Here is a 22,384-nt window from a genome sequence, read left to right as displayed (position 1 = left end):
GATCAAATTTCAATGTCATCTCACCGTAAAGCTGAAAATTTCATGTTTATAAACTATATTCTGACTTTTAAAAAAAAAATTATTCTGGCCTCGATTACATATTAATCAAACTTACATTCATCGTAAACGATATGACTCAAATATTTTAAACGTCGTAAATCAACTATCAAACTAAGTGATTGGAATTTACTAATATTGTAAGGTAAGAAGTTAATGTGGTGGGGAAGAGAAATATATGGGGTGTCAAATCAAGAGTGGGTCTCATGTGAGACCGTCTCACGGGGTAAGTTCGATCCTGAGTGTGGGAGCAGTGCCCACACCCAGGATCAATGGCTGGGATTCAATCTCATGAGAAATTTTTTTTTTAAAAAAAAACAAAAATTGGGCCAGAAAAAATTATGGCCCTTGGATGTACCCTACAGGCACTGCCTGCTGGGGTAGGAAGGAATAATCCGTCTCACGGATCTTAATTTATGAGACGGGTCAACCCTACCTATATTCACAATAAAAAGTAATATTCTTAACATATATTTTTTCTTGAATGGCCCAAATAAGAGATCCGTCTCACGAATACGATCCGTGAGACCGTCTCACATAAGTTTTTGCCGTCAAATTATAGAAATGAGAATGTTTATATTGCAAGTGCAGATGGGGTACAGGTCATGGTCATCATCATGGAATCGGCATCGGCATCGGCATCGGCATCGGCATCCTTATCAACTCATCTCCACTCTTCTGTTTTGGTCTCAAACATGGACGAACCAGCCACACACTAAATTAGAGAAAGCTTGAAAGAATTTATAATCGCTAATCATACTAATAAAGTGCATCTTTTTGTGAAAATACTTAACAATTTTGAGGTGTGACATTTTAATTTAAGAAGTTGAGAATCAAATGTGAAATAAATTAAAATTTAATATTAAAATTGAAGTTTTTAAAAATTTTATTATTTCTACAAAACATATAATATACCTCTAGTAATTAAATTCATATTTTTATATAAATTAAAGCTATTGTTTCAACTATATTTATTTTTATACGGATGTACATTAATGTTAAAAAAAAATTAAAGCAATTCAATTTTAATGAATAATCTTACAAAAGATTTAAATGATAAACTGATAATTAACATCTTATTTTAAGATATTAAGATTGTTAGTTTCCATATTTTTTTATCGGATATTATGATTAAATGAAAAAAAATGAAGGTATTTTTAGACTTATAAAATAATAAGAGATACGAGAAAATTATGAAAATGAAACATTTCTTGATCTGAAAAAAAGAAAAAATATATGTATTAAGATGAATAAAAGTAGCAATTAGTTTATTTTATAATAGTTTTAATTTTTATTTGTGTTTATTTTATATTTATGGATATTGTCAAATTGAATTATAAGCTTAGATTAGTTTTAGGAAATCTAATTCAAGAATTGAGAGTTGTAACGAATTACTTAGAAAATGAATAATCAACAATTAAATGTTAATAATATCGATTTATACAACAAAAATAAAGATGATGTACAATTATAAAATAATGGAGTGTATGAATATTAATAATCTAGATAATAGAGACAAATTTGTTGTCTTTGTCTGCATTTTTTTTTTCATTTTATAATTTCAAATTGTTGTATGACCTTTCATTAAATTTTCGAAATTATGATATTATTTTTATTTGAATATAAATCAGATTATTTACAAAAAAATTATACATGCACGAATGTGTGCGTTATATAATTGTGTTTTGTTGCCTCCAAAGTTGCAGAGGATACAGTCCCACGTTTTTTTTTTGCTGCATGATTGGGTTTATTTGTCCTTACAAATTCAAAAGATCGCCACATGTAAGAAACAACTGTATAGAGATGGACTAAAGTTAAACATAAGAAAAATTCATGTGCAGAAACACTTAATCTTTGGAAATGAAACCAAACAACATAAATTCATTTTATAGTTTATTTTCGAAGAATGAAACATATTTCGATCCATTTTCACATCTCCCGGATATCTCTCACATGACACATTTCTTCTCTTCCCACACCCCCAGTGAGTAAATATGGTAGAATCCTCAGCGAAGAAACAAGCGTCCGGAACACCAGCCAAGAGCGAACCGGTGCAGAGAAGGCTCATCGAATCATCGTGTTATCTGGTGTGTCATGCCATTGAGAGCCACCGGGCAGATCCTTAAATTCTGCAGATGAAAAAGTTTATTGGAAAAAAGGAGAAAAAAGAAACAGATTGCATGCAAGTTCTGTATAGAAAATAAATCACTTTGTGGGGATTTCAGGAAATTGTTTGGTGCTGTGGTGCATTATAGAGCAGCATAATGAGGATTTTGATTGAATAAAGACAAGGAACCTCTAAACGAACTTATTTGGAGTGTAACAAAATTAAAAGAAAAATAAAATTTTAAATAATATCTTCCGACCGCCGACGTATTTGACAAGGGTCACTCATGCACTTTCGAGAGTCGTAAACAACATACAATATGGGAAACTAGAGTATAATGTGATGCCTGAGACACCTGTGAGATTGCAACTTTAGGCTACAAAACATAATCACATAATAGGTGAAGATATGCTATCAATTTTAAAAAACTTTAACCATAACTAAGATTAAGTTAAAAAAGAATTGAATTAAATAAATACATCACCCTTAATGAAATGTACAAACATCTTGATAAAGAGAAGATCTATCGATGAGATTAAAGATCTTTCTTCAGGCCTAAATAATTTATCAAAAGATTTTAGCTTGTTCGAACCGTTCTCGGTGTTCTTGGTTGGATACTGTGCCAGCCAATTTTGTAATATTCAATAATAAGTTCTATGGCACGAGAAGAAGAAAAACTAACCTTTTCAGGCAAAACAATGGTGCATGGATTCAGTTAAACAACAGCCTGAAGAATAACTCCGGTGTTCCTAGGCACCGATAACTACACTGACGAGCAAATCAGTACTAAGTTCAGAATAAAGAATGCTGCAAGTATCGAGAAATTTTGCATATCTAACTTGAAAAAAATTATCAATTCTGTGGCAGCACAACATGAGCACATATTCACCTGAAAAGTGTAGAATCTTTGGCATGTGACGAACTAATCACTCCCAAAACATAATCACCAGGCAAGTCTAAGAAATTGCATAGGCAAACAAGCTTCCTGCGAATTTTTTTTTAAAAAAAAGAAAAAAACACATAAAAAAAGGATAGCAAGAAGAAAATAGTACATTCTTTGGTAAAATCCCTACATGGGTCCAACACCAAGTGGTGATTTCAAAGATATCATATCCTACAGTGACTACAGAAGATAAACTCGATTTTATCTGAAAAAGCGAACCTAAATTTCATGTTTTATCAGGAAAAGGGGAAAAATAGAAACTCAATACTGGAAATGCAATCAAAAGACACTGGAATACAAGGAAAATAGTCCCATAGATTTTTAGATAGGCAATCATATTTTTGAAAACTGCCCAAATAAATGTTGGCTCAGTTAAGTAACCGGAAGATGATAATTTTTAATAAAATGCTATTATTTATAACCGGAACAGAGAAAAAAAATTAGCACTTTTGTAACGTCAAGAAAAAATTTATTACTCTAGGATTTTTAAAAAAGGGTACAAAACCCATGGTGGCAAGAATCAAATGTCCATCTCCATCTAAAACTCACAAGCTAAAGTACAGTACTAAGAAAAAGTAAGCATCCACTCTTCTTGAATATCATGCTCGCTCCTTTGATCGGTAAAAAGTGAATGAGGTTAGAATCGGCATACCTTCACCCAAAATAAGGACGGCATTAGCATTCATTGGCACCATATCATGGATCTTTTCACTGGTCAAAATTGCTTGAGTAACTACCAAAAAGGCAGATGATTTAGTTTCAGAGCATAAAAGATGAGTTGAAGATAGTTATAGAAGGAAAGCTTCGGTAGACAGCATAAAAAAACTTGAGAAACATAAGAAAACTGTAGTGAATGCACAAATCTAACTTAATACCCAAACACAATTTAAATCTTATTTCATAATTGGATCCCAACATTAAAAGATCTGGTTCAGATTCGACCACTTGTTCCAACATAAGATCTAATCCCTTCAGCTGTGAGTATGTGTTTTTTCCCATGTTGATGTAGCAACACATAATCAAAGTAAAACAAATCCCCAGAAGATAATGAAGGTCGTGGTCATAAAATAATGAATGGTGGCTGAAACAGATCATCCAAATAAAACATAATTTCATGATCGCAACACATTCTGCCTCAAACCAAATTGATGAAGCCACATGGAGCATATGATCATCTCTCACAAACATCAGTACGTATTATGAAGAATAAGGGGATAATACAAGAGAGTCATCGGAACCTGAAGTTGTTACTAGTTTTTCATCTGTGCCCTCCACTTCAGAATCATCAACAGAAGCGTCCACGCCAGAAACTGCCATCAGGTGCACGGTATAGCATCCATCTGAGATCCAGACGGTTTGTGCCACTGAACATCGACAACAAGTGTATTTAGTACAGAAAATAACAATGCATGACATCAGGCCTTTCAGTTTTCTACTGAAACCTATACTTAGTGCTACAAATAAATATGAACAATTTATAAGCTTCGAAAATCCACCTGCGGAAACATCATGAAAAACAGCCATCTTAAGAACTTTCATTGTTTGAATTGACTGCTTCATTACACAGCAGGCATCCAATCCATGGAGAGAAGATGAGAGACACAACACGTGTAAATTTCCTATAGAGTCTAAGATCACAAATTTGTTTACAGACAATGCCTCGACAGAAATTGCCTTCAATGATTTGCCAGGCATATTCACAGATACAGACCCATTAAAATCCTTATCCTTGAAAGCCACAAATACACCACCCGCATCTTTAGAGTCTTGTCTCAGTTTCATAACCCTCAACTTTACTGCAAGTTATAGTGCACAATAAGAAGCTGGAGAAAATGGCAAAGTTTTAGAGTTCTTAACTTTATAGCATCAAGGAAAAAATGTACTTCCAGAAAACATTCAAATATAAGGATAGATTTTCCAATTTTCCTTCATGCACAGCACGACTGAACATACAAAAAAATTTGAGAAGGAAAATGGCATATATTAAAGAAAGTTCATTGCCAAATTATCACATATGACATAACCACATCATAAAAAATTGAAAAGTTGATAAGAAAGAAAATAACCAAATATACCATGTTCCAAGGTCTTACGAAATCAAACAATTGTTATTTATAAACCTATATAAATGTAGACATACTTTTCCAAGAAAGCTACAAATGTATTCTGGAACAATATAATAGATAAATTATAAACACGCTCTATATGGAATTAAACTTGACAACCTTTTTTTTCACACTCCTCAGAGAGCTTATGCAGAATGTTTAATCAAGACTCTCAAGTATAAAAGTCACATAATTTCTGAAAAATCTCACCATACGAATGCCATGGGTTTGGAATGAAAAAATAGGTTGCAACAACCAAAACCAACTTAACATTGATGAGGTATGACACAAAAAAGTGTCACAGATTGTGCTAAGTCAAGGGATACAAAATGATAGGCGTTATAAGAATCATAACTTCAGCCACAAAATTTTGCAAATGAAAAATGTGCTACAAATTTCACTCAATCCCTCCCTTCCAATGGTTGAATATGTCAGCTCAGCCACCTTATTGTTGGAGAGATTCTATAAACCACAATTCCTCAAAAAACTAAGCAACTCCAAAGGCTTACAAATTAAAATAAGGATAACTTTAATCTCTAGCCACCCGCTCCAAAATCCACATGATTAGCCAAAAATGTCAACGAAGGATACAAGTACAATAAAAGGAACACAAAAGCACCCGCCATTTTAAGGAATTTTCTTCCCACTACTAATGCATTTTCACAAGATTAAACTGTAGCATTTATCTATAGAAGGAAGATATGACATGTGCAGGGTACTTATCTCCAGCAAATTCCAGAAAAAGCAGCGAGGCCGGTTACTACAGACAACATATCAAAAACTTGATCTTTCTATACTCCTAACTAAAACATCTATAGGAAGAAAGGAGGAAAAGTGGAAGAACTGAAGTTCAAAATTATACATGGCTTGGTGATAATCTGTTGCAGCTGAACAAAGCAAAACACCGAAGAAAATCAATACACGCAGGAAACTAATAAACTCACCCGAATCATTGTGCTTCTCTCTCTTTTCACTCTTGACAGATAACAAATTCAATTCCTCATCTGTAACCAAAGTTTTCCCTCCATTACTCGATCCACATTGCAAATTGGATCTTTTACCACCACTTTTCTTCTCCTTTCTCTGCTTACCCTTAACCAAGGGACGGAGCGGGAAAACTCTGACCCCGTTCTCTTCCCCAAGAATTAAGAACCCAAACAAAACCCTAATTTCGAATATGGGGAAACAACAATCAATAACCGCACACTTCATAAGCTTCAAAGCCTCGGGGCCAACATTATCACAAATCAATCTCACAGCAAAAACCCATATCTTAGAGTTGGAAACCGAGTACAGCGAGAAAACATTAATCCCACCAGACAATTTCATCGAAACCCCATGATTAGTATTAAACACCATACCTCCCTTACTCTGATCCCAGACCAAATCCCTGTGATTCGATAAAACCTTGATTTTCCCGAAACGGTCGTCCCGCAAAACGTAGAAGCGGAAGAGGGTGGATGAGGAAGGACGGAGAACGGGGGAGCACGTGAGGAAAAGGGTGGTGGCGGATTCAGGAGATGTTTGGAGGTGGAGGAAGGTGGCGGAGGAGGTGGGGGAAGGGATGAGGGTTTGTGGGGAGGGAAAAGATGAAAGACGCAAAGGGTTAACACAAGGGTACAGAGAAAACGATGAATCAAAGTGGCGAAAGGCGAGTGAACTGGACTTGGAATCGTACATAAGGGATGATAGATGTGGCGTCGAAGTGTGAAGTAGCTTGGGAAGAGTTAACTGCCGGGCTTCACATAGCGGAGAAGACGATGACATAATAAACGGAATCCAAATTGCGACTCCGGATTGGTATTAACGAATGAGAAATTTGTATCAAGAAACAGAATTTGCTTGTGTCGGGGAAAAGGGTGGAATTGGGTTTGACGACGGCTGGGACACGAGAAGACGAGTCCTATGAGTGGCAGCGGCGCGGTGGTGGGCGTGACATGTACTTGAAGACCTCGTTTGGACAAACTAGGACCTAGGAAGTGCGTACTTGAACAAACGACATGGTAGATCCGACCATGGTTCATGGATCATTGATTGGTCACGGGCCGCGTAATTTTTATAAAAACCCGAACCCGAGTTAATAATTTCGGGTTGGTTGTTTCATACAATGGAAGATATTTTTTATGCCAAAAATTTCGGAACCCGCCAATCTGACGAATTTTTCCTGGTACCCAAAAGTCAAGCAGTTACCTTTCAAAAAAAAGTCAAGTAGTTAATTTTTCCATCAGGTTCGGTTAGTAAAAAAATATTACCTGATTTTTTCGCGTACAAGTCCTGATCTCCGTTGTATTCGGAATCAATAACTTCAAAATGTCAAATTTTTCGACTCTTGATGGTAAGTGATGGTCCCTGTTAAGTTTCGTTTGGTTTGTGTTATGAGATAACTGAGTAAAAAAAAAATTTAATGATTATTTATGCAAATATAAAGATTGTTGATATATCACTTAATGATTATTTATGCAAATATAAAGATTGTTGATATAATGTGATTAAATATACAGTGTTTGGTATGAATAATTAGAAAATTGGGATAAATAATTTAGTGTTTGTTGTGATTGATTATAAAGTAAAAAATTTCCAAATATGACTTAATTTCCAAATATACCCTCATTTAAACCTTCTTCTCATACCTACCCACAAGAAACTACCCAACCCTTCACGTGTCTCCAAGGCCAGAAGAAAACTTCATTGTCTCTTCAAAATCCTTCGTATAAAAAATTTTAGTTTCTGCAAAACATCTACTCATTCGGAGGCGGTAGCCAACTTCACCAACTTCATCCGATTTCACGATATTGAGTTTATGCAAAACATCTACTCATTCGGAGACAGTAGCCAATTTCACCAACTTCATCCGATTTCACGGTCGAATTTTGACAAAAACAAATTAGTATTCAATAGTAGGAGATAAAACTAGAAGGTGGAAACAATCTCGAAACAAACATCATGCCATTAAAATATACAATATTCTAAAATAAATTTAGTTACACAATGTTGATAAGTGAATTTTGAAACAAAAAAACGTAAATCAAAGAAAAGAAAAACAGTTTTTTGGTTTGTCAACACGTATATCGACACATCAGAGAAAATACAAATAAAAATTTTGAGCATTTATTTGAAATAAAAGGTTATTGCTAACAAATATTTCGAAAAAAATATAGACAAAATAATTATATCTTATCTTCAAAAAATTGATTGTTTGTTGATGTTCATAACAACATACTTCAAAACGTTACATGATTAAATTTAATTTAAACTATAAATGCATCAAACCAATGTTAAGATAAAAAAAATAGTAATTTTCTTTAAATTGGGAAATTATAATGATAATGATGAGAGAGTATTTATTAAAATAATTTTTTGTAATATTTTTTATTAGATGAAAATAGAGTTTTTTTTTTAAAATAATTTTAGAGAGATATTTTATCATGAAATAAAAATTAGTTATTTTAAATATCTAAAACTTAATAACATAATAAGTATTTAAAAATAAAATAAAAAAATAAATAGATTTAATCAGACAACCCATTGATTTAGAACCGTTTAGTTGAAGGGAAAGCTCCGAAGTCCGAACATTGGAAATATGAACCCCATTAACCAAATCATTGACCATGGTCCAATTCTAGGTGGAGTCGAACCCGATTCAAAATTGGACCGTGGTTAATTCTGGACTCGAATACTAAGATATTTTGACAAGCCATTCCATCCTCCCATTCGCTAAGGAGGGACTTTTTGGGATTAAGAACGTCAAGAAAGAGTTTAAGCCTTTGGATTTCTTTTATTTACGGATGGAAATTAAGCTTTAAAATTTAAATATTTTTTCACAAAATTTTAAACAGTGGGATATTTTTTATTTAAAATTTAAAATACTTTTCGTAATTTAATTTCTAAATAACTATTTTTGCACATAAAATGAAGCTAGATATTCAAACTTCCAGCTAAACCACGTTTAATTATCGTTTTTCGCGTTTTTTAATGCTATCTATGACATCAAATTTTTTAGTATGTTTTTTTTGAAACTATCTCACGAGTCAATAATTATGAAACTGATGCTCGCGACTCATATGAAAAAATGATGTTTTTTCATTATTTGGATCGAGTTGATAATCGATTACAAGAATGATATGAATGACGGATTATCATAAACTTTTGTATATTTTTTTATGTATCATTTACTCATCAAACAATGAATTAATGATCAATTACTCCTTTCGTACTTGTGTCGTAGGAAATATAATACAAATCATAGAGATGATTTCATTTCTTATGCACCCTAACAAACGGAATGTTATAGTATTCATTTGACTTGATCAAAATCAATACATGTTTATTCTTTCTAGTAGGGTTTAATTATAGTAAAAGTTGTAATTTTTTCATGTATGTTTATTTCATAATGATTTTGGAAAAATATTATTTTCGTATAATTTTATTTATTTATGATTTTTTTTCGATGTTATCAAATTTATATATTAGTCCAGACAAATATTTATCAAATGATAAATTACATACTCAAATACAATCTATTTTAATTTTTTTGCAAATACATGATAAAATGAAAATTTTCTCTCAATCTATATTAAAATATCTATATATAACTAAGTATATCTTTGTAAATTCCTTTTACGTTGTGTAAAATTTCCATAGATAAACTTAGAGGTGAGCATTCGGTCAATTCGATTGCCGACCGAATTGAATTAATCATAACCGAACCGAAATAATTAGCCATAACCGAACCGACCGAATTAATTTTTATAACCGATGAAAACCGAACCGAATTAAAATCGGTTAATTCGATCGATGACCGAATTAACCGATTAGTTTAAAAAAATTGTGATTTAACTTTAATTATATATGTATTTTTTTTAACACTACAGTTTACACAAATGCATAAATACATAAAATCACACACATCACAAATGTATAATTTTTATTTGAACACAATTAATACATATTATATTGATTCTATAATTAAAAATTAAATATTTATAAAAATTGATTAAATAATAATAATTATTATATCGGTTTAACTCGTTAACCGATTTCAAAATTTTGAAAACCGTAACCGAACCGATATAACCAATATAACCGAATTTTTTTAATTTGAAAACCGAATTTTCGAATTGACTCGGTTCGATCAATTAATTTGATTTAACCAAAATCTTACTCACTCTAGATAAGCCTTATATTCATATTTATTCTAAAATTTAAATGCTTCATTTTATTAAATCAGTTTTCATGCATATGGTATATCGACCGAAAACTTCACATAAAACATGCTCAATAAATTTAACAATATCACGTCTCATAATCAATTTTTATTCCAAGCAAGGTATATGCAACTTTCATATTAGATATTTTCCGGATTAATAACATAGTCCAAAAAGCTAAAACAATGATTCTATTTTATATTATCAATATTCACTTTATATAATATAAATAATAAAATAAAATAAAATGCCAAAAGCAGTACGTTTGCAAAAACAAAATGTTGATCAAAATGAGAAAAAGTAGGCATGAAATTAGAATTCCAATCCCGAGGGGGGAAATTGTAATTGGGCACGCGACACACCAAAAATGAGAACGGGGCCCGCCACTTCCTCCAGGGACCAAAACACTAAATACTAGTCTCCTTACAACAGATCCGAGAAATGCGTTGATGCGTCTCCCACCCCCTACTCGCTTCTCTCTATCGTTTCACCCACGCGCGTCCCCATTTAAATCAAATAGGGATGTAAACGATCCAAACCAAGCCGAACAGTATCAGGCTTGAGCTTGACTCGTTTAAGATTAATTCAAACTCGAGCTCGAGCTCGAGCTTGATTCGAGCTTTTATCATCTGGCTTGAGTTTGGCTCGTTTAAGATTGATAGAGCTCGAGCTCAAACTCGAGCTTTATTCGAGCTTTTATCATCAGGCTAGAATTCGACTTGTCTTGAAATTACTAAACTTGTGAAAAGCTCGAGTTCGACTCGTTAAAAACTCGTTTATCATGTTAATCAAGCCGAGATCGAGCTTGGTTTATTAATAGCTCGTTTATCATATTTAACAAGCGTCACTTGAGCTCGGCTCGTTTTCGAGCTCGTAAAACATACAATTGAGCTCGAATTTGAGCTTGATTCGAGCTTGTTAAAATTAAATATATCTATGAACTAATTTTATATTAGACATACAAGTTTAACTTTTATTAGTACTAATAATTTTATTTGTCAATTCAACAAATGAGTCAAGCTCGAGCTTACGAGCCACCTAAACGAGCCGAGTTCGAGCTTGCGAACCTATTAACAAACATGTTTGCGAGCTCTCGAGCCGAATATGCTTAGGCTTAAGCTTGGTTTGATTAAGTTGTCGAGCTCAAAATCGAGCTTGAGCTTGGTTTGATATGATTAACAAACGAACTCAAACAAGCTTTTTATCGAGCCGAGCTCCGAATAGCTCGCGAACGGTTTGGTTTGTTTACATCCCTAAAATCAAATGCTTTTGACATCTAATTTAAAGCATGTCTAGATCGACAAGTTCAGATTTAAAAACATACTTCATACTCGAAAAAATAACATGTCTCAAAATTTCCAATCCACCCAAATGTAAAAGGATAAACTTGGATCCAAAACACATCAGGGGGCAATAAACTGAAGTTTAAATTTTGAAATACCTTTTGATTAATGGCTTGTGTAATGATTGGAGCGTGGGAGCAAAGCAAGTGTTTCCACACAGCTCATATTTAACTTGGCATCTTTTTTTTTACACAGTACACTGTGCACTACACTAGTAGTAGCCCCCCTCCCTGTCCTGTCATTTCCACCACAATTCTGAATCATCACTCAGCCACCTCCCGATGTCCCCACTCTTGTTATCTTAACAAAATCTTATTATATTGCCCCAAACTACTATATAATCCATTTTCATCCCCTGTTCTTGTGCTTTGGGGAAACAGTAAAGAGTACCTTTTTGCTATATATTTCACGCTTCTACTTTGACTCAAGAATCGATCTTTTTGAATGAGGAGTTGAGGGTGGTGATTTGGGGTGTTTGCTGTTTAGAAAATGGTGAAGAGATGAAGGAGAGACAGAGGTGGCAGCCGGAAGAAGATGCACTTCTCCGAGCCTATGTCAAGCAATACGGTCCTAAGGAATGGAATCTCATCTCCCAGAAAATGGGGAAGCCTCTTGATAGGGACCCGAAATCTTGTCTCGAGAGGTGGAAGAATTACCTCAAGCCTGGGATAAAGAAGGGTTCGCTGACCCCGGAGGAGCAGAGTCTGGTCATTTCTCTGCAGGCCAAGTACGGGAACAAGTGGAAGAAGATCGCCGCGGAGGTGCCCGGCCGCACCGCCAAGCGTCTGGGGAAGTGGTGGGAGGTGTTCAAGGAGAAGCAGCTGAAGCAGCTGCAGAAGTCGCAGAAGGGTAATCAGGATTACGGCAACCCCCCCGCTGTCTCCGTCGCAAACGGCAGGGTGTCGCCGGAGAAAGCCGCTCAGGGGAAGTACGACCATATCTTGGAGACCTTTGCGGAGAAATACGTTCAGCCGAAGCTTTTCGCTTATCAGTCTCCTTCCACTATTCTTATGCCTGGGACTCTCCCGCTTCCCGAACAACCACCGATTCTCTCCCTCGGATCCGCTGCGGCGGCGGCCACAGATACCGACCCGGTGAATCCCGTTTCCGGAGCAGGAGCTGGGCTTCCGCCGTGGATGAATATGAACAACACGCCGACAACAACGTCTTCTCTGACATCAACTTCCTCCACTCCATCTCCATCCGTGAGCCTGACGCTCTCGCCTTCCGAACCGGCGGTCCTCGACCCGGCCCACCCGGATACGGTCATCCAGTCCCAGTTCTTCCCGGTTCAGCAGATGGGCACCTTGATCCAACTCTGCAAAGACCTGGAAGAGGGGAAAGAAAACTGGATGCGGCACAAGAAAGAAGCGACGTGGAGACTGAACAGGCTGGAACAGCAGCTGGAGTCCGAGAAGGGGCGACGGAGGAGGGAGAAGACGGAGGAGATAGAGGAGAGGATAAGATGCATGAGGGAGGAGGAAACAACATTCTTGAGCAGAATGGAGGGGGAGTACAGGGAGCAACTGAACGCATTACAGAGGGACGCTGAAGCTAAAGAGGCGAGGCTAATGGAAGCATGGTGCAGCAAACACTTGAAGCTGGAGAAGGTGCTGGAGCAAATCGGGATACATGCTTCTAATGGGTTTCTCCACAATGCCCCATAAATGAGATCAGATTTTGTACTTGGCAGTCCCAATCATCATGATTATCAGATTTTGATACGCTGTGTTTTATAGGATTTGAACAGTTGCGATATATTCCTACAAGTCTTGTGATGAAATCGTATATTATGAAATATGTAATAAAATCGCTTCATGTCACAATGTGAATTAATCTGCTGCAATGGAAATTTGCTTGGAGTTTGTATTGTAATCTGAGAGTGATTCTACGATGAAAATGGTAAAGAATTTTGTTTCAGTGAGATAAACATTTAAATATAAATAGATGTGAAATTTTCTCAACAAGTCGTTGTAGTATAGTGGTGAGTATTCCCGCCTGTCACGCGGGTGACCCGGGTTCGATCCCCGGCAACGGCGAAATTTTTTAAAACGAGAAAATGGGTCTTACCAATCACTTAAGCGGCTACTTTTAAGCCAAAACACACACACTCTCTTTTAAACTAATCGGTTTGTTCTCTTCAAAAGAATATTTGAGTTATAAATATTATATTATTAACCATTATATAAAATTTATTATTTATTAATTTTGTCTTGTACTAATAAGAATTTTATTATCAACCCATTTTTAAAAAAAACATAAAATAATAATACATATACATCTCATTGTTAAAATCACTAGTATTTTTAAATAATTTTATTCATATGGTAGTTAAATGCATCATATTTTGGAACTTCTCCCAATGGAATCATTTTTGATGAAATATTAATATAAAAAATGAAAATTCAGTAAAAGAGAGAACAAATAAAAATTTTAAGTGAACATGTTGTAAGGGACTAGCGATCAAATATTGATCTTGAAAATTTCAACAATAGAAAATAAATTATATAAATTCCTAATCGACGAGTTAGAACTTGAAACTCCTCTAATTTTTAATCCAAAATTGTCCTTAAAGCTACAATAAATGTTGGTATCTATAAAGTAAGACCTTCAATAAAACTCAGAAAATATCTTCAATAATCAGGCCAGAAGAACTTAAGAGGTAATGTAATCAAAAGCAAGCTTGTCTACACAAGACAGCTTTTACTTGTGGTAAAGGTAAATGAAACTGAAGATGAAGAATCCAGCCATCTGCAGTCATCAATCATCATAGCCACGATAAAACGTCAAACAATTGCCGATGAGGGCATAAATTTTGAAATAACAGAGCCCAGATTAAGAGAGACGGAGGTAGAGAGTTTACCATGGAGAATGAAGCACCATAGTAGGGGAACGCCGTTACAATAAACCTCTCATATTCGTTGTGTCTGAAAGGCCGAACAGGAATCTGCAGTAAAATAAAATACATCATTCATGGCTGTTATTCTTTTTTTTTTTTTGATGGTTACGTAGAAAGATGAACACTCCAGCAACTAAAATTTAAACAGCTCACACAGAGCATCTCTCAGCACACAGCGAATAACTCTCACTGGATATTTTAAGATGGTTTTTTGCAAGTTAAAGTGACATTTTTGTCGACATATAGCAGTAATCATTTTAGCTTGTCTTCTAACTTCTAAATCAAAAGTTTGTAAAACGCATAGGTGAATACTACCAAAATAGTAAGGAATAAACATACCTGCTTTGAAAGAGATAAGCTAGTATATCCTAGCCTCTGATATTCAATCTTAAACTGGAAAACTCCATAAACATCAGGTACCTTGAATGAAGTGTGATACTTCCCCTGCAGCAAATTCACGTATACAAGATATGAGTACACTTTCACTGGAGAGTTTAATGGACGTATGTATTGGTAAAACTACCTTCTGATCTGTTGACAATGTTTTCAAGACATACGGGCTCATCATGTAGAACTGTACTTGGACGTCATTTGCAACATGTGGTACCCAACTAGTACCAGACCACTCAAAGATTTCAACAGAAAATTCCTAGAAGATATTATCATAATCATCAAACGATCTTGTAATATTCCAGAAGAAATAGTTCAGGTGGATTAGGAAAGTCAGTTAATTTATTGACCAGTAGACTTTAAAAGACAATGGCAGTAAAAAAGGTAACAGGGTTTAGCACTGGAAAAAATAGAATTACCAGGTCATCGTTGATCCGATAAGTTTGAGGCTCTTCTGTTTCACCAACTTTGTTGTGCTTAATGTTGCCAGACTATGGAAAGAATGAAAAAAAAGTTCCAGGTTATTTGATTGTCGAAAAATGAATGCCAAAAAATTGAAAGATTCTATTTCTACATAATTCTGAAATAAATAACCTTAAGATGACCCCTTTCATGGAAGATCCATTTGCTAAGTTCAGTAACAAACTGTTCATTTCCAGATTTTACATACCTGTCCCCATACATCACATTTTCTGTTAGTTGAAAAGCAGAAACATAAACATCTTCCAACACAACGAACATCAGATGGAAAAAATTATAATCCTGCTTCATAGCAAAACACGCAAATAACTATACCATAACGGATATTTGCAGGAAAACAATACAATTTCATAACCTAACAAAGACAAGAGTAAGGCAGGAATTCTATTTGTGTCATACGAATCAAATAAAATTATGCAGTGATTATATGACTCCATGATTCTGATAATATGACAACCATAAACTTACACAAGACTGTATAAATGCTTACTTCAGGCATAAAAACATAACTTCGTAATATGACATGCGAAAGCAGGTCAAATGTAAAGAAATCACCAGGTCCTGCATTTTTAGATGAAAATGCAAACAATGCGCAAGACAAATCAACAGTGCTATTGCACATAAATCCACTCACTTATTAGAGTTTCCAGCCTTTTGCACCCCTGATCTGAACAACCTGGTGCAACAAACAAACAAATTCTCATGGCAAAAAGGAGTCTACTTGAGCAATTCCAAGTACTATTTCTTGTATTAATGACACATAACATATTCATAAACTTAAACTTCACAGCAAAGCATACCTGTTGCTAAACATGTTTAATGAACCGGAGATCATAATCCGTGCATTATTTCTAGCCTGTAATGCATAATTTCACCTTATGCTATATATATGCTGGAGATTTATGTATTATCTTATAAAATGTTGGAGGAAAAAATAGAACCTCATATTGACTGCAAATTTAAATGTATTCTAGCACAATTGTTGATGAGTATTTATCGAGGTAAAAATATGAAAAATGGATAACTAGCCTGCACAATTGAAACTAGAGAGATAGCAGTTCCGGTAAGCGACGGTGGGCTAGACAACTTCATGTTTGGATTCGCAGAGTATGCAGAAGCAGAAGCGGAAAGAACCTTTAAAACCTACAAATTGGAACAGGAACAACCGAGGAGAAGGTCATCACGAAAAACTTATCATCAGTGAAAGTTCATTCTGTGGTTTGTTTCATGAACTTTAGAGGTGAAAAAACCCAAAGACAAACATAATAATAATCTACGTTACCAAGCTATTTTCTGGATTCAGTGAATGGCCAATACCTTTGAAAAGCACAGGCGCCTGTTTCGCAAATACCAAGAGTTAGAAAACAAGCTCCTGATAATCATTGTGAAAGATAATATAAGTTTAAAGTTGACGTATAAATACATAAACCACAGGTGGCAGATACACAGTCAAGCAATGTACAATTATGAAATCAGTATATGCAATAGTACATGCACCAGTCATATGTCTCTCAATAACCATCTCTTATATGCAATAGTACATGCACCAGTCATATGTCTCTCAATAACCATCTCTTCACCATTATACTCCATCAAAAATCAGACCGAATAAAATTTCATCTGAAATATCGTAATAGACACATAAACAGTCACAAATGAGTATGGAAGTTACAAAATCCAGAAACACACGTCCGTGACACCAAAATATGCTCATCAAAAAACTATACCAGTCATTCAATTATCAAAAGCTGACCTCGATCTTTTTAGTTCCCAAAATAACATCAGACTGAATAAAATCGTCAGCTGCAATTAGCGTGTGGTCTCCCTCTGTTTCTGAGACAGCATAACTAGAATGATCTATGACCACACTGGTGGGACCCTGTGCAATAGTGCAAACACATAAACAGCATAGAAATATAAATACCAGGTTAACTAGCAGGTGAATTATTGCATTACATCACAATACACAACTAGTTAGATAGCAAAAGACATCCAAACCGGAATTGAGTCTTCCCTGTCAATGCATCATAACTTTAGTAAACAAAAATGCTTCTTCCTTTCCAAGTGCTTTCCAATTGATTATCTCAAAGTAATGATAAAAAACCGAGGTTTCTAGCCAGGCCCAACCTTTGTGGGTCAGCGGGTGATTCTATTCTCTGATCTTTTTTGGAACAAAGACACCAGTATTAAAAGGTAATAAGAAGGTTGATTTAAGAATTATTTTTCTTCTGTTGGAACTAACAGTGTTACCATTTGGAGTACATAAAATTAATACTTTTTTTCATCAGCATGCGGACTGGCATAAACAGCGTACATTGCGATGCAAATATTGCTATCTTTACTTGACAATTGTACGTTCATGTACTAAAAAATGTCAATAATTAACGACATCAAAGAACCCTGGTAGTTGCAAAAAGGGTATGCGGGGAATGATAAGCACGGAATTAGGAGTCAAAATCCTAGGAAATCGGATCTTAATCAAATGAATTTCAATCCCATTAGCTTGCTTTCAAGTAACAATTCATACACCAGCTTATTCTGCAACAGAAAATCCAAAACAAAGAAGGAACAGAATCACCCACCTCATCAAAATCCACCCCACATTCAGCAGCAATGTTACGGATCAAATCGGAGGCATTTGAATCCGCAGCCAAAATCAAATCATGCCCCGAGTCGACAAAATCCAAAACCCCCTCCACATCCAACGACCCTCCAAACCCTACACAAATCTCTCAACAATTAAAAAACCCAAAAGATTAAACAAAAAAAGAAATAAAATGAACCCGATCAAAACTTCTAATCCACCCATCATACAAACCAATCACACTTACTGTCACTAGAGGGAGAGAAGATAATTAGGCCATCGTACAAATACTGGCCATAGCGCTTGACGGCGATGGTGGGATCACCCGAGAGCTTGAAATCAACGTCGTAGCCGCGTGATTGGAGTGATGAAAAGAACAGAGAGTGTGATGATTTAAGCGACAGATCTTCGAGCAATACCAGAATGCGGCGATCCGTGGGACTTTCTGGGGAGAATGCGTAGCCACGAAAAGGTAGAATTGAAAGTAGATTCAGAACGAGGAGAAAAATGCGGGAGGATTTTGACACTGCCATTGTATGTGTTCTTGTGAGGGTTTAGGGCGAAGACTTGGGCTTGAATAGTTGAAAAAGGGAAGTGTGGCCTTGGGGGTTATGGAACAAATAAGGGTAAAATTTGGGAGTGCATTTTTATAATCAGGGAAAAATGGGGGGTAAAACGAAATTGAAGGAAAGGGTTCCTGCAATTCAGTCTGTCTTGGTAATTGGTATATCTATCAATTTATCAATTTATTTTATTAAGTTTGAGTCACTTAAAAGTAACTAATTTTGGTATAATGGTTTGTTTTAATAACTATATATATTAATAAAATATTGAAATTTTAATGTAAATTATGTGTAGTTCAGCGGATAAAGTTAATGTTGGGGTTTAGGTCATATGTTCGATTCTTATTAAAGTCATTTTTTAATTTTTTTTATTTATATATCAAATTATAATATAGTCCCTCACTATTTCTTATAATTATATTTTGATCTTTAAGGCTGCGTTTGGTTCGGGTGATTAGGAGGGATTGATTATTTTATCCTACCTAGTCAGTCGTTTGGTTCGCTCAATACCTCCTATGAATGATTAGGTTATATTAGGTGGGTTAAAATAATACCTCCTCACCCCCTAGGATTATTTATTCAAATCTTAATCCTTCCTATTTTCCAATTTTACCCTTCTCATATATCCAAACTCACCACCACTTCCCGCCATGACCGCCGCCACCGGCCACCGCCCACCGCCGCCCCGTCGCCGCAGACCACCGCCGGTCGTCGCCGGAAGACCACCACCGTCGGCGTCGCCGACCGTCGCCGTCGACGTCGATGGCCGCCAGACCACCCTCCGGACCGCCGCCGTCGCTGTCGCCGCCGGAGTAGAAGAAAAAAAAAGAAGGGACAATTTTGTCCTTTCATCAAAAAATTCAAAATTATCCCACACTTGAAAATAATACCAAACATAACACCATATAATGCATTCTTACAACAATCATTTTCTTTATCATTTACTTACTAATCATTAGTTTATTTTATCTTCCAAACCAAACGCAGCCAAAATATAATAATTATTTTGATTGTTGTATAATTTTAAAAATTGTCTTGAAAGAATAAAGTTAATAAATTTATTTTTAAAGGATACATTTAATAAGAAAGAAACTTCATTTTTAGTAATTTAAAATTAACTTTTTACGATTTTGATAATTTATATTGAATTTATTTTGTTATATATATTTTTTAATTTAGATTGTTGATGTTGGGTCGACATAATTTTTATATGTAGAATAATACATCAGTATTAAATATTTTTTTATTTTAATAATTTATATTGTCAAATTATGTTGAGAGTATAATTTAAAAAATATTTTAAATATATTATAAAAATTGAAATTTAATAATATAATAATAAAAATGACAAAAAAACACAAACACGAGGAACCATGTGAGTCGAAGGGCAAATTCCGATAAAGCGCGGGGGGGAAGTCCCCCTCGTGAGCGGGACGTGTCCCATTTTCAGCCTCTCCAGTCATTGACGCAGCGAGCGAGGCGTGGCGTGAGCACTGAGCTAGTAAAATGACAGGGGGTGGTTCATCGACGGGGCGGCTGCCGACGTGGAAGGAGAGGGAGAACAACAAGAGGAGAGAGAGGAAGAGGAGAGCCATAGCTGCCAAAATCTTCTCCGGTCTTCGAGCACAGGGGAACTATATACTCCCTAAACAATGCGACAATAATGAAGTCTTGAAGGCGCTTTGCGCCGAAGCTGGCTGGTTTGTTGAGGAAGATGGCACCGCTTATCGCAAGGTTAATTGATTATTTCTGTTAGTTTTTCTTATCTTCTTTTCGTTCTGCTCTGATTTTCTGTTGATATTTGAAATGGGTCGTTTGGTTATGCGTTTCACGAATTGATTGTTGGATATAATTTATCTGCTTGTTTTGTTGGAAATGTTCGTACCCGATTTTAAGGTGATTGATTAACTAACTGGCAGCTGGCCCGGTGACCTTTTTTGCCCAAAATTCTTCAATTAAATTACATCTCTTTATCGACATTCTTGGAGGTAAATTTGCCTTTTTTATTGCTCATCTACTGATATATGATCAATTGCACCTTGTGTTCTAGCCAGAAAACTTGAAGGATCTAAAAGATGATCTTTGAAGGTGATGAGGTTTTGCAATTGTTCAGCTGTCCCTTTTGATATTTATCATTTTTTTACTTGGAACTTTACTATAATTCTGATTTGATTTCTAATTCTTGCGGTATTGCTTCGGATGTTGTTGAAAACTAGTAGGCACGCTGTATCTTTTGCTCTAATGGCTTTGACCATGTACTTGTTCTTTAGTCATACTGCTGGCTCACTTGATCTACTTCGACATTCACAGGGATCCAATCGACCAATGTCCGAGAACCCATTGCGTCCTACAATTATGAGCTTGCCTCCATCAATCCAATCGAGTCCGAATTCTTCAGCATTCCCCAGCCCAGCACCTTCTTATCATGCCAGCCCCACATCCTCGTCCTTCCCGAGTCCATCACGCTGTGATGGAAACTCAACCTCATACAATCTCCCTATCGTTAGAAAATTAACATCCTTCTCCTCCACCCTTCCTCCTCTCCGCATATCAAATAGTGCCCCCATTACTCCTCCACTTTCTTCTCCAAACAGAACTCCAATACCCAAGCCACATTGGAGATCCATTCCCGATGCTCCACTAAATTCTTTTGTGCACTCATTTTTCGCTTCTTCGGCCCCATCTAGTCCAAAACACCCTCGCCGATTCACACCCGTCCCGATTCCAGAAGGTGACGAATCTGAGTTGTCCACAGTAAATGCTGCTCGTTGGGTCAGTTTCCAGACAGTACCAGCCTCGACTCCTCCCCTTTCACCTTATAACCTTGTGAAACCCCTGGCTCACCCAAATTTTCTCCAAGATACATTTGATGGCTGTGGTGAATATAGACGGAGAGCAGCCGCAAAGAGGTCGTGCAGCCCTGAGCTCGAGTTTGGTAAGGGTGCCGTTAACGCGTGGGAGGGTGAAAGGATACATGACGTTGGAATGGATGATTTGGAACTAACACTTGGGAGCAGAAAGGCTTGTGCGTATAATCTCGAATCCGTTTGTGCTGATCAGCAAGATATACCCATTTGTGCCGCATTGCCTCGAGGTGTCATGCCTGCATTGTCATAGCCGACGACGATCAGATATAAACATGGCTCGTCTGACGAGTTGGGCAATGATTTATTAGTTAGTAATATTATAACTATCTTTTGTATTAGGCTTGAGGCGAGTGCATAGGGAAATACAACACTTTTCCCCTTGGTTTGTTGTCAAACTTCATTCCTCAAGAACCCGGTTTCCACAATTTGTGACATTGGCTACACGTGCTTGTATTATGGAAACTCTTAATTCTGGAAAAAAAATGGTATTATTTGAACTCCATTTTATCTTAATAAAATTTACACATTAATGAAGATCGACTTAAATAACATGGAGTGTGAGTAAGACTGGTCTAGATTGAACTTGTCGACTTTATTCTAAAATTTTAAGTAGTTAGTTTTATATTGAATTATTGTAGTGTCGATTGTATAAAATAAACTATTCACTCTCCACACGGGCCCTTCTTTTATATGATTTTTTCTATAAAAAAATACCCATTATCGAACTGAAATAATTGATTTTTTTAGGAATGTAACCAAAATCAACTGAGGTCACTTGCATTTTAAAATCTGCATAAATTTTCAAAGAATTGGTTCATCTCCTGTAAACCTTTGAATAGGTT

The 22,384-nt window shown here is 35.7% G+C and overlaps 4 protein-coding genes and 1 non-coding gene across 8 annotated transcripts; 3 read left to right on the top strand and 2 right to left on the bottom strand.

Annotated features, from left to right (window-relative positions):
* Window positions 1–1,918: 1,918 nt before the first annotated feature.
* LOC140806054 (uncharacterized) lies at window positions 1,919–7,202 on the bottom strand. 3 transcript variants are annotated; one of them, XM_073162496.1, is made up of 7 exons: window positions 6,157–7,202; window positions 4,604–4,903; window positions 4,346–4,447; window positions 3,760–3,840; window positions 3,054–3,149; window positions 2,847–2,932; window positions 1,919–2,186 (listed from the first exon to the last, which is right to left on the bottom strand). In XM_073162496.1, the coding sequence occupies exons 1-5, from the start codon at window positions 6,977–6,979 to the stop codon at window positions 3,121–3,123; spliced, it is 1,335 nt and encodes a 444-aa protein (XP_073018597.1). In that variant the 5' UTR covers window positions 6,980–7,202; the 3' UTR covers window positions 1,919–2,186; window positions 2,847–2,932; window positions 3,054–3,120. The 3 variants fall into 3 exon arrangements, with proteins under 3 accessions (XP_073018597.1, XP_073018595.1, XP_073018596.1); XM_073162494.1 differs by having other exon boundaries at window positions 4,346–4,471; window positions 6,157–7,199; XM_073162495.1 differs by having other exon boundaries at window positions 2,847–2,927; window positions 4,346–4,471; window positions 6,157–7,199.
* Window positions 7,203–11,963: 4,761 nt separating this feature from the next.
* LOC140806053 (protein rough sheath 2-like) lies at window positions 11,964–13,585 on the top strand. The gene has a single exon (XM_073162493.1). The coding sequence runs from the start codon at window positions 12,260–12,262 to the stop codon at window positions 13,424–13,426; it is 1,167 nt and encodes a 388-aa protein (XP_073018594.1). The 5' UTR covers window positions 11,964–12,259; the 3' UTR covers window positions 13,427–13,585.
* Window positions 13,586–13,726: 141 nt separating this feature from the next.
* On the top strand, window positions 13,727–13,798 carry TRNAD-GUC (transfer RNA aspartic acid (anticodon GUC)). Its single transcript has one exon. It is a non-coding gene; the product is annotated as a tRNA-Asp (tRNA).
* Window positions 13,799–14,286: 488 nt separating this feature from the next.
* LOC140806052 (dolichyl-diphosphooligosaccharide--protein glycosyltransferase 48 kDa subunit-like) lies at window positions 14,287–18,724 on the bottom strand. Its single transcript, XM_073162491.1, has 13 exons — window positions 18,360–18,724; window positions 18,111–18,247; window positions 17,282–17,407; window positions 16,811–16,864; window positions 16,558–16,671; window positions 16,329–16,384; window positions 16,163–16,204; window positions 15,643–15,718; window positions 15,468–15,539; window positions 15,182–15,307; window positions 14,998–15,102; window positions 14,623–14,706; window positions 14,287–14,510 (listed from the first exon to the last, which is right to left on the bottom strand). The coding sequence occupies exons 1-13, from the start codon at window positions 18,643–18,645 to the stop codon at window positions 14,463–14,465; spliced, it is 1,326 nt and encodes a 441-aa protein (XP_073018592.1). The 5' UTR covers window positions 18,646–18,724; the 3' UTR covers window positions 14,287–14,462.
* A 1,320-nt stretch (window positions 18,725–20,044) lies between these two features.
* On the top strand, window positions 20,045–22,044 carry LOC140804638 (protein BZR1 homolog 1-like). Of its 2 annotated transcripts, XM_073160712.1 has the most exons (3): window positions 20,045–20,112; window positions 20,147–20,409; window positions 20,986–22,044. In XM_073160712.1, exons 2-3 carry the CDS (start codon window positions 20,182–20,184, stop codon window positions 21,790–21,792), a joined length of 1,035 nt encoding a protein of 344 aa, XP_073016813.1. In that variant the 5' UTR covers window positions 20,045–20,112; window positions 20,147–20,181; the 3' UTR covers window positions 21,793–22,044. The 2 variants fall into 2 exon arrangements, with proteins under 2 accessions (XP_073016813.1, XP_073016811.1); XM_073160710.1 differs by having other exon boundaries at window positions 20,049–20,409.
* The last annotated feature ends 340 nt before the right edge of the window (window positions 22,045–22,384 follow it).

The sequence above is a fragment of the Primulina eburnea genome, chromosome 11 (genome assembly GCF_022965805.1).
Source record: "Primulina eburnea isolate SZY01 chromosome 11, ASM2296580v1, whole genome shotgun sequence".
NCBI lineage: Eukaryota > Viridiplantae > Streptophyta > Magnoliopsida > Lamiales > Gesneriaceae > Primulina > Primulina eburnea.
The sequence above is the reverse complement of the archived record's forward strand: the minus strand, read 5'-3'. Positions and strand labels throughout refer to the sequence as shown.